At 43.3% G+C, this 13,566-nt stretch overlaps 1 protein-coding gene across 1 annotated transcript in view; it reads right to left on the bottom strand.

The window, feature by feature from the left end:
- The window catches only part of KLHL4 (kelch like family member 4), an 840,437-nt gene that overhangs the window by 188,547 nt on the left and 638,324 nt on the right, over positions 1-13,566 (bottom strand). The window contains exon 5 of the mRNA XM_086964616.1: positions 8,736-8,948. Coding sequence (XP_086820742.1) covers positions 8,736-8,948 — 213 coding nt within the window. The remainder of the gene's footprint in view (positions 1-8,735; positions 8,949-13,566) is intronic.

Here is a 13,566-nt window from a genome sequence, read left to right on the forward strand (position 1 = left end):
AAACAGTTAACAATAAACAGTCCAGACAACAAGGCAAAATAAGTGAGCATAAGAGTGAAGGACTAAGTTTGTTACAATTGATTGTGATCTTTTTTTACCATATTAATGTGAGTTCTACAGGCATTTTGAGAGAGAGGAAAGAGGAAATGAAACACAGTTCTAGTTGATTTGGATTGTGTGTTCCTGTTGTTTTTTCCTACTAGATCAAATGAGTGTGATCTTGAAGCATCCGTGGCAGGTTAAGGACAACAGGAATATTTTAGACAGCTGAGCAAAGATAGATAAAACACACATACATCATTCTATTGTGTTTCCTTTGTGTCACACATGGTGTCATAAGGGCAACACAATAATTAAGTCAGATTCACCAAGCAATGCAAGGGCACCGTGCGTGGCCCTGCGATGTTTTGTAGATCTGGAGTAACGCAGGCAGTGGAAGTCATTGCCTTCTGTTTCTCTGCCCCGGGAAGGCGTTCCATGGGTGGAGCATGGACGTTTCCATGTATCAACCCATGGATTTTGGCACATTCCCAGATTTATCAAGGCTGGTAATTATGGAAATGTGTCAAAATGCTACGCCTTCGCATGGGAGGTACAAGAAGAAGAAATATCCTTGTTTGTCCTTGTTGTTTCGGCTTGCTAAGTGTGCTGAACACTTCAACAGACTTAGGAAGGGGAAAGGCCTCTAACGACTGATTTTTGTGCAGGAAGATGTCCATTCCTGCACCTAAACAATCATCGCAAGGGTGTCTGTATTGGTGCTAGACAGCATATGTCAGTAAATATGGCAAATTCGTGCCCTTTCCCTTTCACAGAGTGCAGCGCAGGAAGTTGCTATGGCGCGTTGCATGCAATATTGATGAACCTCGACAACAGTGTATTGTTATTATTCAAAATAGGTAGCTTGAGGATAGATAATCTACAGTTTTAACACCAAAAATAATCATTTTTTTTTAGGTGTTGTTTTTAATATTTCTGTTGTTTAGGAACAGCTACTTTAAAAAAGTTATGGCACTGATGTATGCTAATCTGGTCTTGTGAAATGCATTTAAAACTAGTGAATACTATTTTGAAGATGCGTAAATACAGGGCAAATATTCAAAGAGATTAGGAGCAATCTTCAGTGGTTTAAAAATACACGATTTTTCTATTGCTCAAACCAAATTTTCATGACATAATTCAGTGGTCCGGGTATTTACAGTAAGCATGAAAGTAGATCAGTGGTTTATACAGAATAATATGGATTTAAAAAAAAAAAAATTAGTCTGAAATAGACACAGCGGTCAGTTGATATAAAACTACACATAGTGAAATATAAATAAACTGGTGTGAGGCTTTGTGAAGCACAGGTTAAATTCTTAATCTAAAGCTGAATCTAACATTTGAAGGTATACTTCACTTTATCCATTCCAACTTGGATATCCTCTGCATTAGGATCCGTTATTTATTTTTTTGAGAAGATAACATGTGTTTTCCTATATTCCTAGATGTTTTAATTGAAAATGAGGTGTTTTCATGTTTCTGTTTACTTACAGCATCACTAGTAGAATAAGTATGATGCATCATAGACCAAGCTGGCTGGAATTTAACTAAGGATATACTTAGAACTGAAAAGGATTCAGTTCTGAAAGTGGACAGACACATCTTCATCCATGATGCAGTTCTCAAAGTGGAGCTGTTATGTTCCATATAGGTCCTATAATATAGGCCTCGGTAAACTTGTTACCCTTCACCTATATTCTCTCCCTACATTACACTTGTCAAGGTTTACAGGGACTGACCTTTTACCTAGATATTACACTGCATTCAGAACACAGGTTTTCCCTAGTTCGAAAGCTCATACATTTTGCATGAAGGTTCTTGTAAGCACAGCAAGACTGCCATCTCTTGTATAAAATCTATGTTCAAAGTTTACGCCCAACTTCATCATTAGGCTGACACAGTAATACAACAATGTAGGACCCCTGGGGAGACCTATGGGTGTATATACATCACATCTTTCTAAGATAGTTAGAGGAGATGGAGACTTCCCAGCCAACACACTGACCAGAGACGCTGAGGTTACTGCATGCGGACACTCCAGCTCGTAGTGGTCTAACATCCCTCCCGGGCTGTCCAACTCAAGACCAAGATGGGCTCCCACAGTCTTACTTAAGGTAATGGGGTTGATTAGATCCTAAAGGAATTCTTGGCTTAACACCTACACCCATGCTAAGTACAATTAGGTATATCCAGATAGGGAGGCATCGTAGGAGTTTGCACCTTTTATCATGTGTTTTATATACTCAAATGTATTCATGATTTTAGTAAGATGGTAGAACTATACCATCCTTTTACTTTCATAGTACTGTTATTCATTTATTTCCTGTACTGTCTGACGGTTGTAGCATCAACTGTTCAATAAATGGTTTCATTCGGTGTATCTCTCTGAGACAGACTAAGTAAGCACGAGTGACTGAGCGAAAAGTAGTATATTGTTTCCACGATCCTGAGTGATCAGGGTTGTCCTGTACGATGGTTGCCAAGAACTCTTCTGTCCCTGGTAGGAAAAGATTCTAGTGGCACTGTGAGCTAGTTAGTATAAGAAGGCCAGCATACCCAGTGGGGTGATCAGAGTATGTCTGGCACCAATCCTACAGTGTTTGTTGGTTATACCCACAGATCCTGGATATTTTCCATAGGAACTACACGGCAGAGCAGCTAAAAACTTTATATTTTTTCCTATGACTGTTGTATTGTCGTATAAATAAAGAATGAGAGAACTCTTTGGGTTCCTGATGGACTCCGTAGACCTGTGACATAAGCTTTGGATGGTAATGAAATTAATGCCGGTTTAGAACATGGAGGTCTTGCTTACAGGCTGAATAATAAAAAAAAGAACAACTACTCCGCATGTGTTGTGTAGTCATGGTTGAGTGCCTGGACTGGGTAGTACGCTATAACTGTGAATTATCATTTTCTGTGACAATTAGTTCTTTAAACTGTATTCCAGATGTAGAAGCTAAGGTCCAGGATCATCTGCACTAATGCTCCAGCCTCTGTTGTTTTTCCATCAAAGGAAGGTCCCTTATCTGTTTTGTTATTGGTAAGCAAGAGGAGAACACCTTCTCCTATAGAACCCACTGAACTACACATCTAGGATGCTGTCTGGTGTGTTCTGAGATCATGAGACCCTACATTGGTTTTTCCATCCTGCATAATTATGAAGTTACCCCTCTGCACAGGTCATGATTAAAGGCAGCATATTTAGCTTCTGGGATGTAGTAGCAGTATTTATGGATACTGCCTTTGGAACTCTGCTAAATTAAGTCCAGTGACCTAAGACTGGTGGGAATACCTCTTGCTTGCTATCTGTGTATGTTTAGAAATATTTCCTAAGTTTTGCACTTCAGCTTAGCAATATTGAGGGAGACCATAGGGAAATGTCCCTCCAGAGATAAATGGAAGTCATGGTACAAACTCCTGTCATTTAGGTAAGTCTTTTTTCAATGCAAACATGTTCCGATTTGAGTAAATGATAATTACTAGATAGAATATGGAGCATTAGTGCAAGGAAAGACCAACATCTCAGTTATTTTTCCTTTCTTTCTCCTTTGCCTCAAAGACCTTTCTTAGAGGAATACTTAAGGCTCGCCACAAGATTAGGTATTGTGAGGTTTAAAATAGCCAGCAGCACGTTGATAATGATCACTGAGAAAAATTAGGTTACTGGTTGAATGGGGTGAAACCCCACTCAACCAGCAGCTACAATCCTTGCCTGGGGGAAAAACAAACAAACCCTAAATTAACCTGTGCTCAACACTCTGGTAGCTTGGCACAGGGCAGTCTGGCTTTACTCAGAGGCAATGTGTAAAGTATTGATGTAGTACTTTAAACAGTAATAAAGTTAAACCACAACACAAGTAAAATCCCACATAAATTTAGAAGCATAGAGTAAAAGTTCATAAATAGATCAATACCAACCAATCAGTAGAACCGGGGATATGCGATTTTAAAGATTTCAGTGAAATAGTCCAAAGAACACAAGGCACCAACTGTGGATATCTGGTTGTGTCGGACAGGGAAAAAGTCACAGGTTCAGGCTGACCGATATGAAGTGTGATGTCAAGTATGCTTCTCACAGTCAGGGCGATGCATTGGTTCCAAAGAGCTGCGATGCAAGAACCTGTGTTGTCATCGAGACTGCCAAGACTAGAGATTTGCTATGCAAGGGCCTGCATTGGTGAAGCTTTGCATTTGCACAGTGGTGGTTCCAATGTGGGCTTCAAGGTGGATGTGGAACCCTTGCACTGAGAGAATCCTTGCAGCAGAGGTGATTTATCAGTTCTGCTTGGGTTTAGCCATGCAGCAGAGGAATGCATTGGTTCCCCAGGATCCACTGCGGGCAAGAACCTTCAGGCCCACTATTAACAGTGCTGGGGTGACTTCACTTGGCAGGGTATGGCTCACAGATGGCGGAATCCAGTTGCTGGGTTCAAGGTTGTTGGAGCCTTAAGGCCCTGAGGGCCAGATGTATCAAGGCTTTTGCGACTCGCAAACGGCCTTTTTGCATTTTTTCATATGTATGAAAAAATCACAATTTAAGGAATCGCAATATTTTGTGATTCCTTATTTTGCCATAGCATTTAAGGAATCGCAAATTTTGCGATTCCTTAAATGATATGTATGAAACATTTTTAAATTGCAATTTTGTGTTAAGGAATCGCAAATTACCACCAACTTGTAGTTGGTGGTAATTTGCAATTTCTTTTAAAAATGCCCTATTTGGCATTTGTGAGGGTGGCATGTGACACACATACATGCCCATAGGGCATGTATGTGTGCCACATGCACACACATGTAGATTTCAGGGGTGCAGCAGGGTGTCTTTGAGACACCCCTGCACCCTTGAAATAATTCTCAAATTGCGATTAGCAAATTGCGAATTCGCAATTTGAGAATTATTGCACTATCATTCCTATGGGCCTCCTGGCCCATTGGAATGCATTGGAAATTATTCTTTTTTTTTTGCGAATTCGCAAAATGCGAATTCGCAAATAAAGAATAATAAGGAATTGCTAAAAAATAGCGACTTTGTACATACATTCCATTTTGCGAATTCTAAATAGCGATTCGCAAAAAATTGCTATTTAGGATTCGCAAAACGGAATCTTGATACATCTGGCCCTGAGTCTCTAGTCAGAAGGGCAGCCAAATAGCCCTTAGAGTCACTCTGTGGGTCTGGGTGCAACAGATGCAGGTCAAGTCCATCTAACTCAGGCAAGAGAGCAGCAGGCAGCTAGTCAGCACCGCAGGGCAAAAGTCTTTCAGAGTAGCAGTACAGCAGAGTGGTAGTTATTTCAACAGCACAACCATCCATCTTCCTTCTTTCTGGCAGAGGATCCACAGGTTCAAAAGTGTACTGAAGAGTTGGTGTCCGACTTCATCATTAGAGAGGGTTTTTTAATACAATTCCAAAGACACCAATCATAAACTGGTTACCTTAGCCCATTTGGAAATTATCACTTATTAAATGTTATATATAAAGGTATGCCCAAAGAATGTCTGCTGCTATCACTATCTACTTGAAGTAATGTTTTAATTTGTGAGTTTTATATAAATGGTTTTGTAGAATGTTTTAACTGTAATACTTTTGAACTGTTTAAAGACTAAGGTCTAAATAAACATAATCTTGACTGACTGACTGAAAAATGTAATAAGGTAACTTTAATGTTATCCTAAGGAAGAGGAAGGCCATACAGAACATGAAAAACTTAAAAGTACATTTCCAACATTTTAAATACACTGCACCCTGCTCTTGTGGCTGTCCAGGGCCTACCCTGGGGAGACCCATATGTATCAAAAAGAAAGGCGTGGGCCTTGCAAATGGTTTATTTTGCCAGGTCGAAATGGGAGTTTTAAAACTGCACACTAACACTGCAATGGTAGGCCTGAGATATGTTTAAAGGGCTACTTAAGTGAGTGGCATAATCAGTTCTGCAGGGCCACTCGTACCATTTATTTACAGGCCTTGGCACAGGTAGTGCCCCTTTGCTAGGAACGGTCAAGTAAATTAAATATGCCAATTGGGCATGAGACAATTCTACCATGTATTAAGGAGAGAGCACACACACTTTATCACTGGTAAGCAGTGATGAAGTGTGTAGAGTCCTAAGGCCAGCAATAACAATGTAAGCAAAACAGGTGAGTTGAAGGCAAACAAGTTAGACAGTAACCCACGTCAAGGATGCCAGGTCTAACTATCACCTCAACATTTTCTATGAACTGGAAAAGCGCCTACTAATAATGAAAAAATATATATAGATAAATATCCCTCAACGAAAATAATTTTCCACCTTTACTTGTGAACTGCTTGATGCCCTGCCGTGTTGTAGTTGTCAGTATGCCTTGCAAAGTATATTGCACTAGGTTGATCACACATTGTCTCAGATGATGCAAAGAATACACTGTGGCAGACGCATATACATGAAAGAACAAAGCGACTTCCACCTCAAATTGGCAAACTTGCACCAAAGAAGTATCTGTGCAGGAACCATTATCAGGTTAGCAGACTAGTAGTGAAGTAATGCGTGGGATGTAGGATATCCGGCCTACGCGTCTGAATGATTATAATCAGCAATACGGGTGTGTCAATTCGGCATCTGTTTTTGAACAGAGGTCAGCGGACTAGTCATACACGCTTACCCGATTGGACAGCCAGCATTACACGATGACGAACTTGCTCCACATCATCAGTTGACTGTAAGCACTTGAGCTGCCAAAATGTCAAATGCTGCTCAGCTCTAACACCGAGACAACGACACAGGAAACTTGCCGCGCTGAGGAGAAGGTGCTCAACCACTTTGAAAAACCCGCAATGTTGCATCAGCCAAACTGTAAAGGGTGCACTAACTCTTAATGGAGGTTGGCTGCTACCTTTCTGTCGGGATGTGGAAAAACAAACACCTCTTTGGACACATCTGCTTAGATACTGAACCGAGCCCTACCTATTTACTCCTGTCTGGGATCAAACCTGCATTCCCAGCTGACCCTCTCCTGGCTGGAACTTCTGTTGTTGTTCTTGTCTTCCCAGAAGCCACAGGACTCTAAAGGAGTACTTCACTGAAAAGCTTATTACCAGTTGTGGTGCCATTCCTTGAATCCTGAAAAGACCATTTTATGCTCATTATTCCACAATGGTAGAGAGAGGCCAGTTCTTGCCAGAATAATGGCTTTAGTTGGGTAAAATGGCAATAATGGATCTTTTTTCATAAACCAGCACAAGCAATACATCAACGTCCTAATATCAAATGTTTATGCACCTAACTAATTGGAACTGCACCATGAGCCTCATTGTATGCAGGGAGATGAATGAAGAAACCTTTCCTTAAAACTGATGTTTTTGACAAAAATCTGTTAAATTTTATTAATGCAACACTAGCTTTAGAAAATATACATCCAAAATTATTAATTTATATACAGTGGTGCAAATACAAAGCTTTTCTGTAAGTGCGTTTCCCCCACATAAAGACGGAGTAAGCTTCACCTATGGCTGAAGCCAGTCACACCCACTCGCTGAAAACACTGTGCAAATCTGTCTCCTTTGATTTGAACACATTTCTCTTAGCACTGTATGTCGGTCATTCGATTATTCGACCATCGCCTTTTGGCTAGGTATGCACTTTTGAAATAGCATATGCAGACATACATATAAATCTTTCCTCTGTGCATAAAAGGTGACCTATTTCTTCCTGTTTATGTATGAATATGGTATTTTCATAGCACGTACCAAGCCAAAAGGCAACGAATCACTGTACATGATGAAAGGCAAACTCAAAGCTGTCAAGTAATGGATAGGAGATCTGAGTTGTGGACAGTTATGTATTGTGATGTAGTATTCTTTGAAGACATCAGTCTTCAACTCTTTCCTAAACTGTAGCAGATTAGTGGCAGGCCTGATGGATACCGGGATGTTGTTCCAGATTCTGGGTACAATGATGGAGAAGGCCTCTAGTCTTGTTTTTTTCTTCTTTTATACACATCTTAGTCTGCAGACTGATGGCAGCGGGTACCAGTGCTTAGCCTTGGAGGTCATGCAGAAGGGTATTTCCACCATCCAGATGCAACAATGCAGGGGCTGGAGCAGCATTTCTGAAGCAGCATATTTATTCTGCATCCAAACCTACTGCATGTGCAAGAAAGCAAAAGCCGTCTAAGGCAGCTACTCCCTGCCTAAAGGAATTGTTTAACATTTCATAACCGCCTTTTCAAGACACTCTCCTTTGGAAAAAGGCCACCAAATCACTGACAAAATGTCTTGCCAAATGCATACCCTTCAGACCTCAGTTTAACTAGTAAAATATCATTAAAGGCGTTTTTGAAATATGTTTGGCAATTTTCTGTTGGAGAGGGGCCAGTTCTGTCAGGTTTTTGTTAAACGGACCCTAATAGCCTAAGTAATGAGGAAATAAAAATCTTACATGGAAATTCTGGTACTAGGAAAAGCGTAAAGCAATGCTCGCATCGAGCAGCGGTCTGTGCTAATTATTTTTTAGAAGAATTAGGCACTGATGGGCCGTGATATAAATTATACCATGAAATACATTAAAATTGAATGCATTCATTAAAAGTGTTACACATTTCCACAGTGCTATCTGACATTTTAAATTTACAGCAGACACCATCATGTTTTTATTACATAATGAAAGTCTCCCTGATCTTATTATACATTTAATGTGATGAGTTGATGACAGTACCTGTGGTGGGAGGAGGGGCAGTCTGATGAAGGAAAGAAGCATCCCCAGTTCATGCTGCCTCGACGCCAGGTCATGTCTCACCCACATCATTAAAGCCTGGAATATGGTTTCTTCATCCGGTACATTGATGTCGTCACTAGATAAGAGCTTGGCAATCTCATTGGCTGGAAGCAGAAGAAACTCTTGATTCCGTATTACTTCTATAAAATGTTCCTATAAGAAGAGAGTGTGGTTAAACGTCGTGAAAAACTGTATCTAAGTTCAATATTTGTCTACCTATTCAGCCTTGTTCACATGAGTTTATTTTTTGCTAGATAAATGCATTAACAGTATTACTTTTACTGCATCCGTACTTAATGCATGTATGGATTTAGCATTGGAATTATTCCAGAATCAAGAACATTTTCACACCAGGATAATCAAAACAATGAAAGTATGCTACCCATATACACTTTTATTTGCTTTTCTGAATTACCTTCGACCATGCTCAGACATTCACTGATTTGGTTCTGCTAAACCCACGTACATGTTTGGCTCTCTTGTTTCAATATGTGACAATATTATGTTCCATGTTGGCAGCAGGACTTTGCTGCAGGAGTGCCGCTGGTTGTATTTTTTTTTTATTGATTTTTGTTGCAAACAAAACAGATTTTTTCATTACATAGTACATAGACAGAACAGACAACAACAGATTCTCCGATAGAAAGATCAAAAATAAAAGAACAGAAAAAAAAGGTGGCTAAGGGGAAACAATACATTTTTGACATAGATAGAATCATACAATTGCTTAAGTCGTTTCCCCATGGATCCATTGTTGTATTGGAGCCCAAATGTTCATCCCTAGTTGTTTCATTTTTCTTCCTTTTGTTGCATATATAGCAAGTTCAAAATTAAATTTGGCTAATAAGCGAGCCCTCCACATAGGAAAAGATGGTGGTTCTGGACTGATCCATTCCTGAGTAATACTTGCACGAAATTCAGACATCATAATAAAAATCAAGAGTCGTTGTTCTCTTTCTATGGAGTCTGATGATAGTCCAAATAAAATCAATTCAGGAGAAAGATTTATTGTTCTCCCTGTAATTCTCTCAATAAATGTTTGGATTTCTGAGATTATACCAGCTAATTTAATACAAGAAAAGAACATATGTTTTGCATCTGCTCCGATCAGAGTACAGCGATTGTAAGTTATACCAACAGTGGCCCCCCATTTCATAACTTCACAAAGCTGGTTGTAGCATAGATTCGGCTTTATGTATTGGTACACAGTGGCGGCTGCCTCTGAACGGGGGTGGTGAGGTGAGGGAGGGATGAAAAGATGAAAAAATAAATAAATAAACGTACCTGTTTTGCTGCCGCTTCCGTCGAATGCCTCTCCTCCATCTTCTAGTCTTCTTCCCGGCTGCTGCCTGCTCCGGAAGCACCCAGGCTTCCAGACTCCTGCCAGTCAATCACAACGCTGCAGGAGAAGCATTGTGATTGGTCAGGCAGTGCCTGGGGTGGCTGGGCATGTTCCCCATGGGACTGTGCAACACAGCCCAATAGAGAACATGCCATCTACGCATGACTGTTTGGCCCGCCCTTGATGGCCAGTCAAAGCGATATGCGCATGTAGGGATGGAGTGCAAATCACTCCTGCTCTCTGCAGCAAGCCAGCCCTGTCCTGCCTGCTGTCACAAAGTAAAATAAAACGATAGTGACTTCTTGTTATTATTACTTTATTTTTATTTTCCACTGCTCAACGAGCAGTGGGGCGACGCTCCAACACATTTGCAGAGGAGCTGCCACTGTTGGTACATGAATTCCGTACCACATATTGGGTAGAGTAGCCTGAGAGATGAGTTATATCATTCATCTCTCTATAAAAGTGTGATGGGGACATTGTTGCAATTTACTCTTCTCCTTGCTCTCCATACCTTTGGAATGTTTCTTTCTCTTCCCAAGCCACCCCTTCTCTTTTCACCCTTTTGGAATGCTCTGCTCGTCCTTGACTAAACTGACAGTGTTTTGACAGTTACAGCTGTAAGCTCTGTGGCAGGAGGTTGTATGCTTATGTGTTTAAAGCAATTTAAAACTATCTTCTTAATATTGTCGACTAACGATAGCGGGGGACAGCTTTTACAACCACTTCCCCAAACATAAATTGCCACGAAGTAGTGATATTAAACCTGTGAAGACTTGATCAGCGTCATCAAAATAAAGGAAAAGAACCTTCAGCATAGAGGAAAAAGAAAATAGGGGGACCCAGGGAGAGCCGTGCGCGAGCCGGAGAGGTTAGTTTCTGTGCGCGCTTTCTTTATTTTTCCTCACTGCGGATGGCGGACTCGGAGGAAGTGCGGAGGGCGGTCCGGGTCCTTTGCCAGGCTGGGCGTAGATTTGCTGTGCCCTGGAGTCTCTGGCGCGGCATGGATGGGGCTTGCCCGCCCCGTTCGTAGGGCGGCTGGTGGAGTCACGAGGGCTCTGTCGGCCTGCCTTTCCACGCAGGCAGACAGCGAGGATGACGGCGAGGCAGCAATACTGGAGGCGGAGACTTCGGGAGAGGTGGTTCCCCCGGAGCGTCTGCCAGCCCCCTTCGGAGCGTCGGGCCCGTGTAGCAGGTATTTCTTGCCCCTCGTGGGGCTGCTGGCTTGCGTGGGGTGTCCGGCAGGGGGCGGTGGGCGCTCCGGTGGAAGGCCCTGAAACTGGGGGTGGCGTTTTTTCTCTGTGACAGCCATTAATCCTGCCTCGGGTGTTGGAGGCAGGTGGGGGCAGAGTTTGATGCCTAGAGGCTCACCCTGTGAGCCCCTTGTACGGTCTGCTTCTGTTCCTGCCCACACTTAATTATTGGAGGCCCCCAGGCCTGGTTTAGGGGCATTCTGGTGTTGAATGGGCAGCGCTATTTTCTTTCACTTGCCGCATGTGCCTTCACTGGGGTTCCTGCGATTCCTGCAGTGTTACCTGGTCATGTTGAGAATGTGGTGGGGCAGGTTGCATTTTTTGCCCAATGTTTCCTCACCCTTTACCCAGGGTAGTCATGCTGCCAGTGCGGAGCTCAGCCCCCATGCTGTTCAAGTGAGTGGAAGTTGACCTGGTGCCTCCTGGGGGGGCTGTTGGACCCCCCCTGCTTCCTGCTGTTTTTTCCCCAGCCTTTCGGGGGTGTGCATATTGTTGGGGACGCCTCGGCTGCCCCCATTAACCCCCCCTCCTGTGTCTTTCCCCAAGCCTAAGGGAGCGCTCCGTTATTTTTCTGTCCGGCGGCATAGGGCTTTGGGTGGCGGCCGCTGGGTGTGGTTGGGCGCTGGTGGGGTTCAGGCGGTGGCTCCTCTGGGTGCGGATGGGTGGTTAGGCGCTTCGGTGATGGCGCGGTCCGGTCTGAGCGGCCTTCGGCGTACGGCACCTGCTACAGCACGTCATTCTGTTTCAATACCAAGTGGTTTGCAGGCTGCCCCAACGGCGGTTTCTGGGGAGGGGAGAGCGGAAGGGGTTTGTGGAGCGGATTGCTCTTTTCAGCGGCAGGGTGGGGAGGTTGGTAATGTTGCACCGGTTCGGACACACCTTTTTTCCCTTGTACCACACAGTCTGCTTACTCTCACATTTTGTTTGCCTTTGATACTTGCACAGGTGCCCCCATTGCTTACGTTACGTTTATGCTGGTGCCTGGTTGTCTAGCTTATATTGCAGTATTAAACCTCTACTTGTTCTTGGTTTTCCTTTGTAACCTGCACATTTGTCACTTTTTCCTCCTGGCGCTTTTACTACCCATGTATGTTGTTTTCTCACAATTGTCACTTTTACCTCATGTTACTTAATGTCTGCTTTTGTAATCTGTTCACGTGTAATGTTCTCCTCATGTATCAGTCTGTTCTTTTTGGGGAGCGCTCTGGCGCCTTCGGGCTGGGGTTTGTGCTTTCTGGAAACCAGTGTATGGCTGACTAACTACATACATATATAACTTTAAGTTTTGCATAAGTTGCAGGGGGGATGCACAGAGGGAACTTGTGCGGGTGCAGGCTGTAGGGTCGCACAATGAGGAGTCTGGTGCTTATAGTTATCTCTGTATACAAGGGATGGGTTACGCAGGGGTATACTCTACGTGTTCTTAGGAATTGTAGAGTACAGAGGGCTAATGCATATACTAGTGCTTAGAGTTATCTCTATATACATAGGGAGGGGATGCGAATGGATCTACTCTAAGCGTCACATTGGCATGGTTCTGGGTACAATGTCCCCTCCTCGTGCCCCTATTTCTCCGGTGTGTAGTTAGGCTGGCCAGGTTTTTGCTACGTCTCTCCAATTAATTGGCAGGGCTTATGTGCTGTCCCCCTCTCCCAGCAGGTTCCGCCTGGGGCCCTTAGTTCTCTTGTTTCCTCTGTCGGCTTGTTTGTGGGGCATGGGGGTGTGTTGCCACCGAGCTACGCTCCTTTTCCTTTGGGTAGCAAGGTGGTTGGGCCTGACTCTATGCATGCTGCGGTGTCCTTGTCCGGGAGCCTGCTCCAGGTGGCGATTCATGCGCGGTTGTTTCCACTGCTGCGGCGAGGGGTTATGGGTATATCAGTAGGGTGCAGTCTGCTTGGACGGCTGCAACGGCAAGGATACAGCTACAGTGTGTCGGTCCTGGGCTGACAGGACACAGTTACGGGCTGAGCAGGAGGCGTTTCAGTCTGGGGTGGAGGGCACTGGAAGGGGATCTGGAGCGTATTTCTATTCTGGAATGTGAGGCGCAGTGCGCAGCGAAGTTATCCACTGGCATTCTACCGTTGTCGGACTTGGTGATGGCAAGTTGCCTAGGGGCTGTGGGGTTTATGTTGGACATGATGATGACCTTATTTTGGATGTCTCTAATGATAACAGG

This window comes from Lissotriton vulgaris, chromosome 4_1 (assembly GCF_964263255.1).
Source record: "Lissotriton vulgaris chromosome 4_1, aLisVul1.2, whole genome shotgun sequence".
In the NCBI taxonomy this organism is placed as follows: Eukaryota; Metazoa; Chordata; class Amphibia; order Caudata; family Salamandridae; genus Lissotriton; species Lissotriton vulgaris.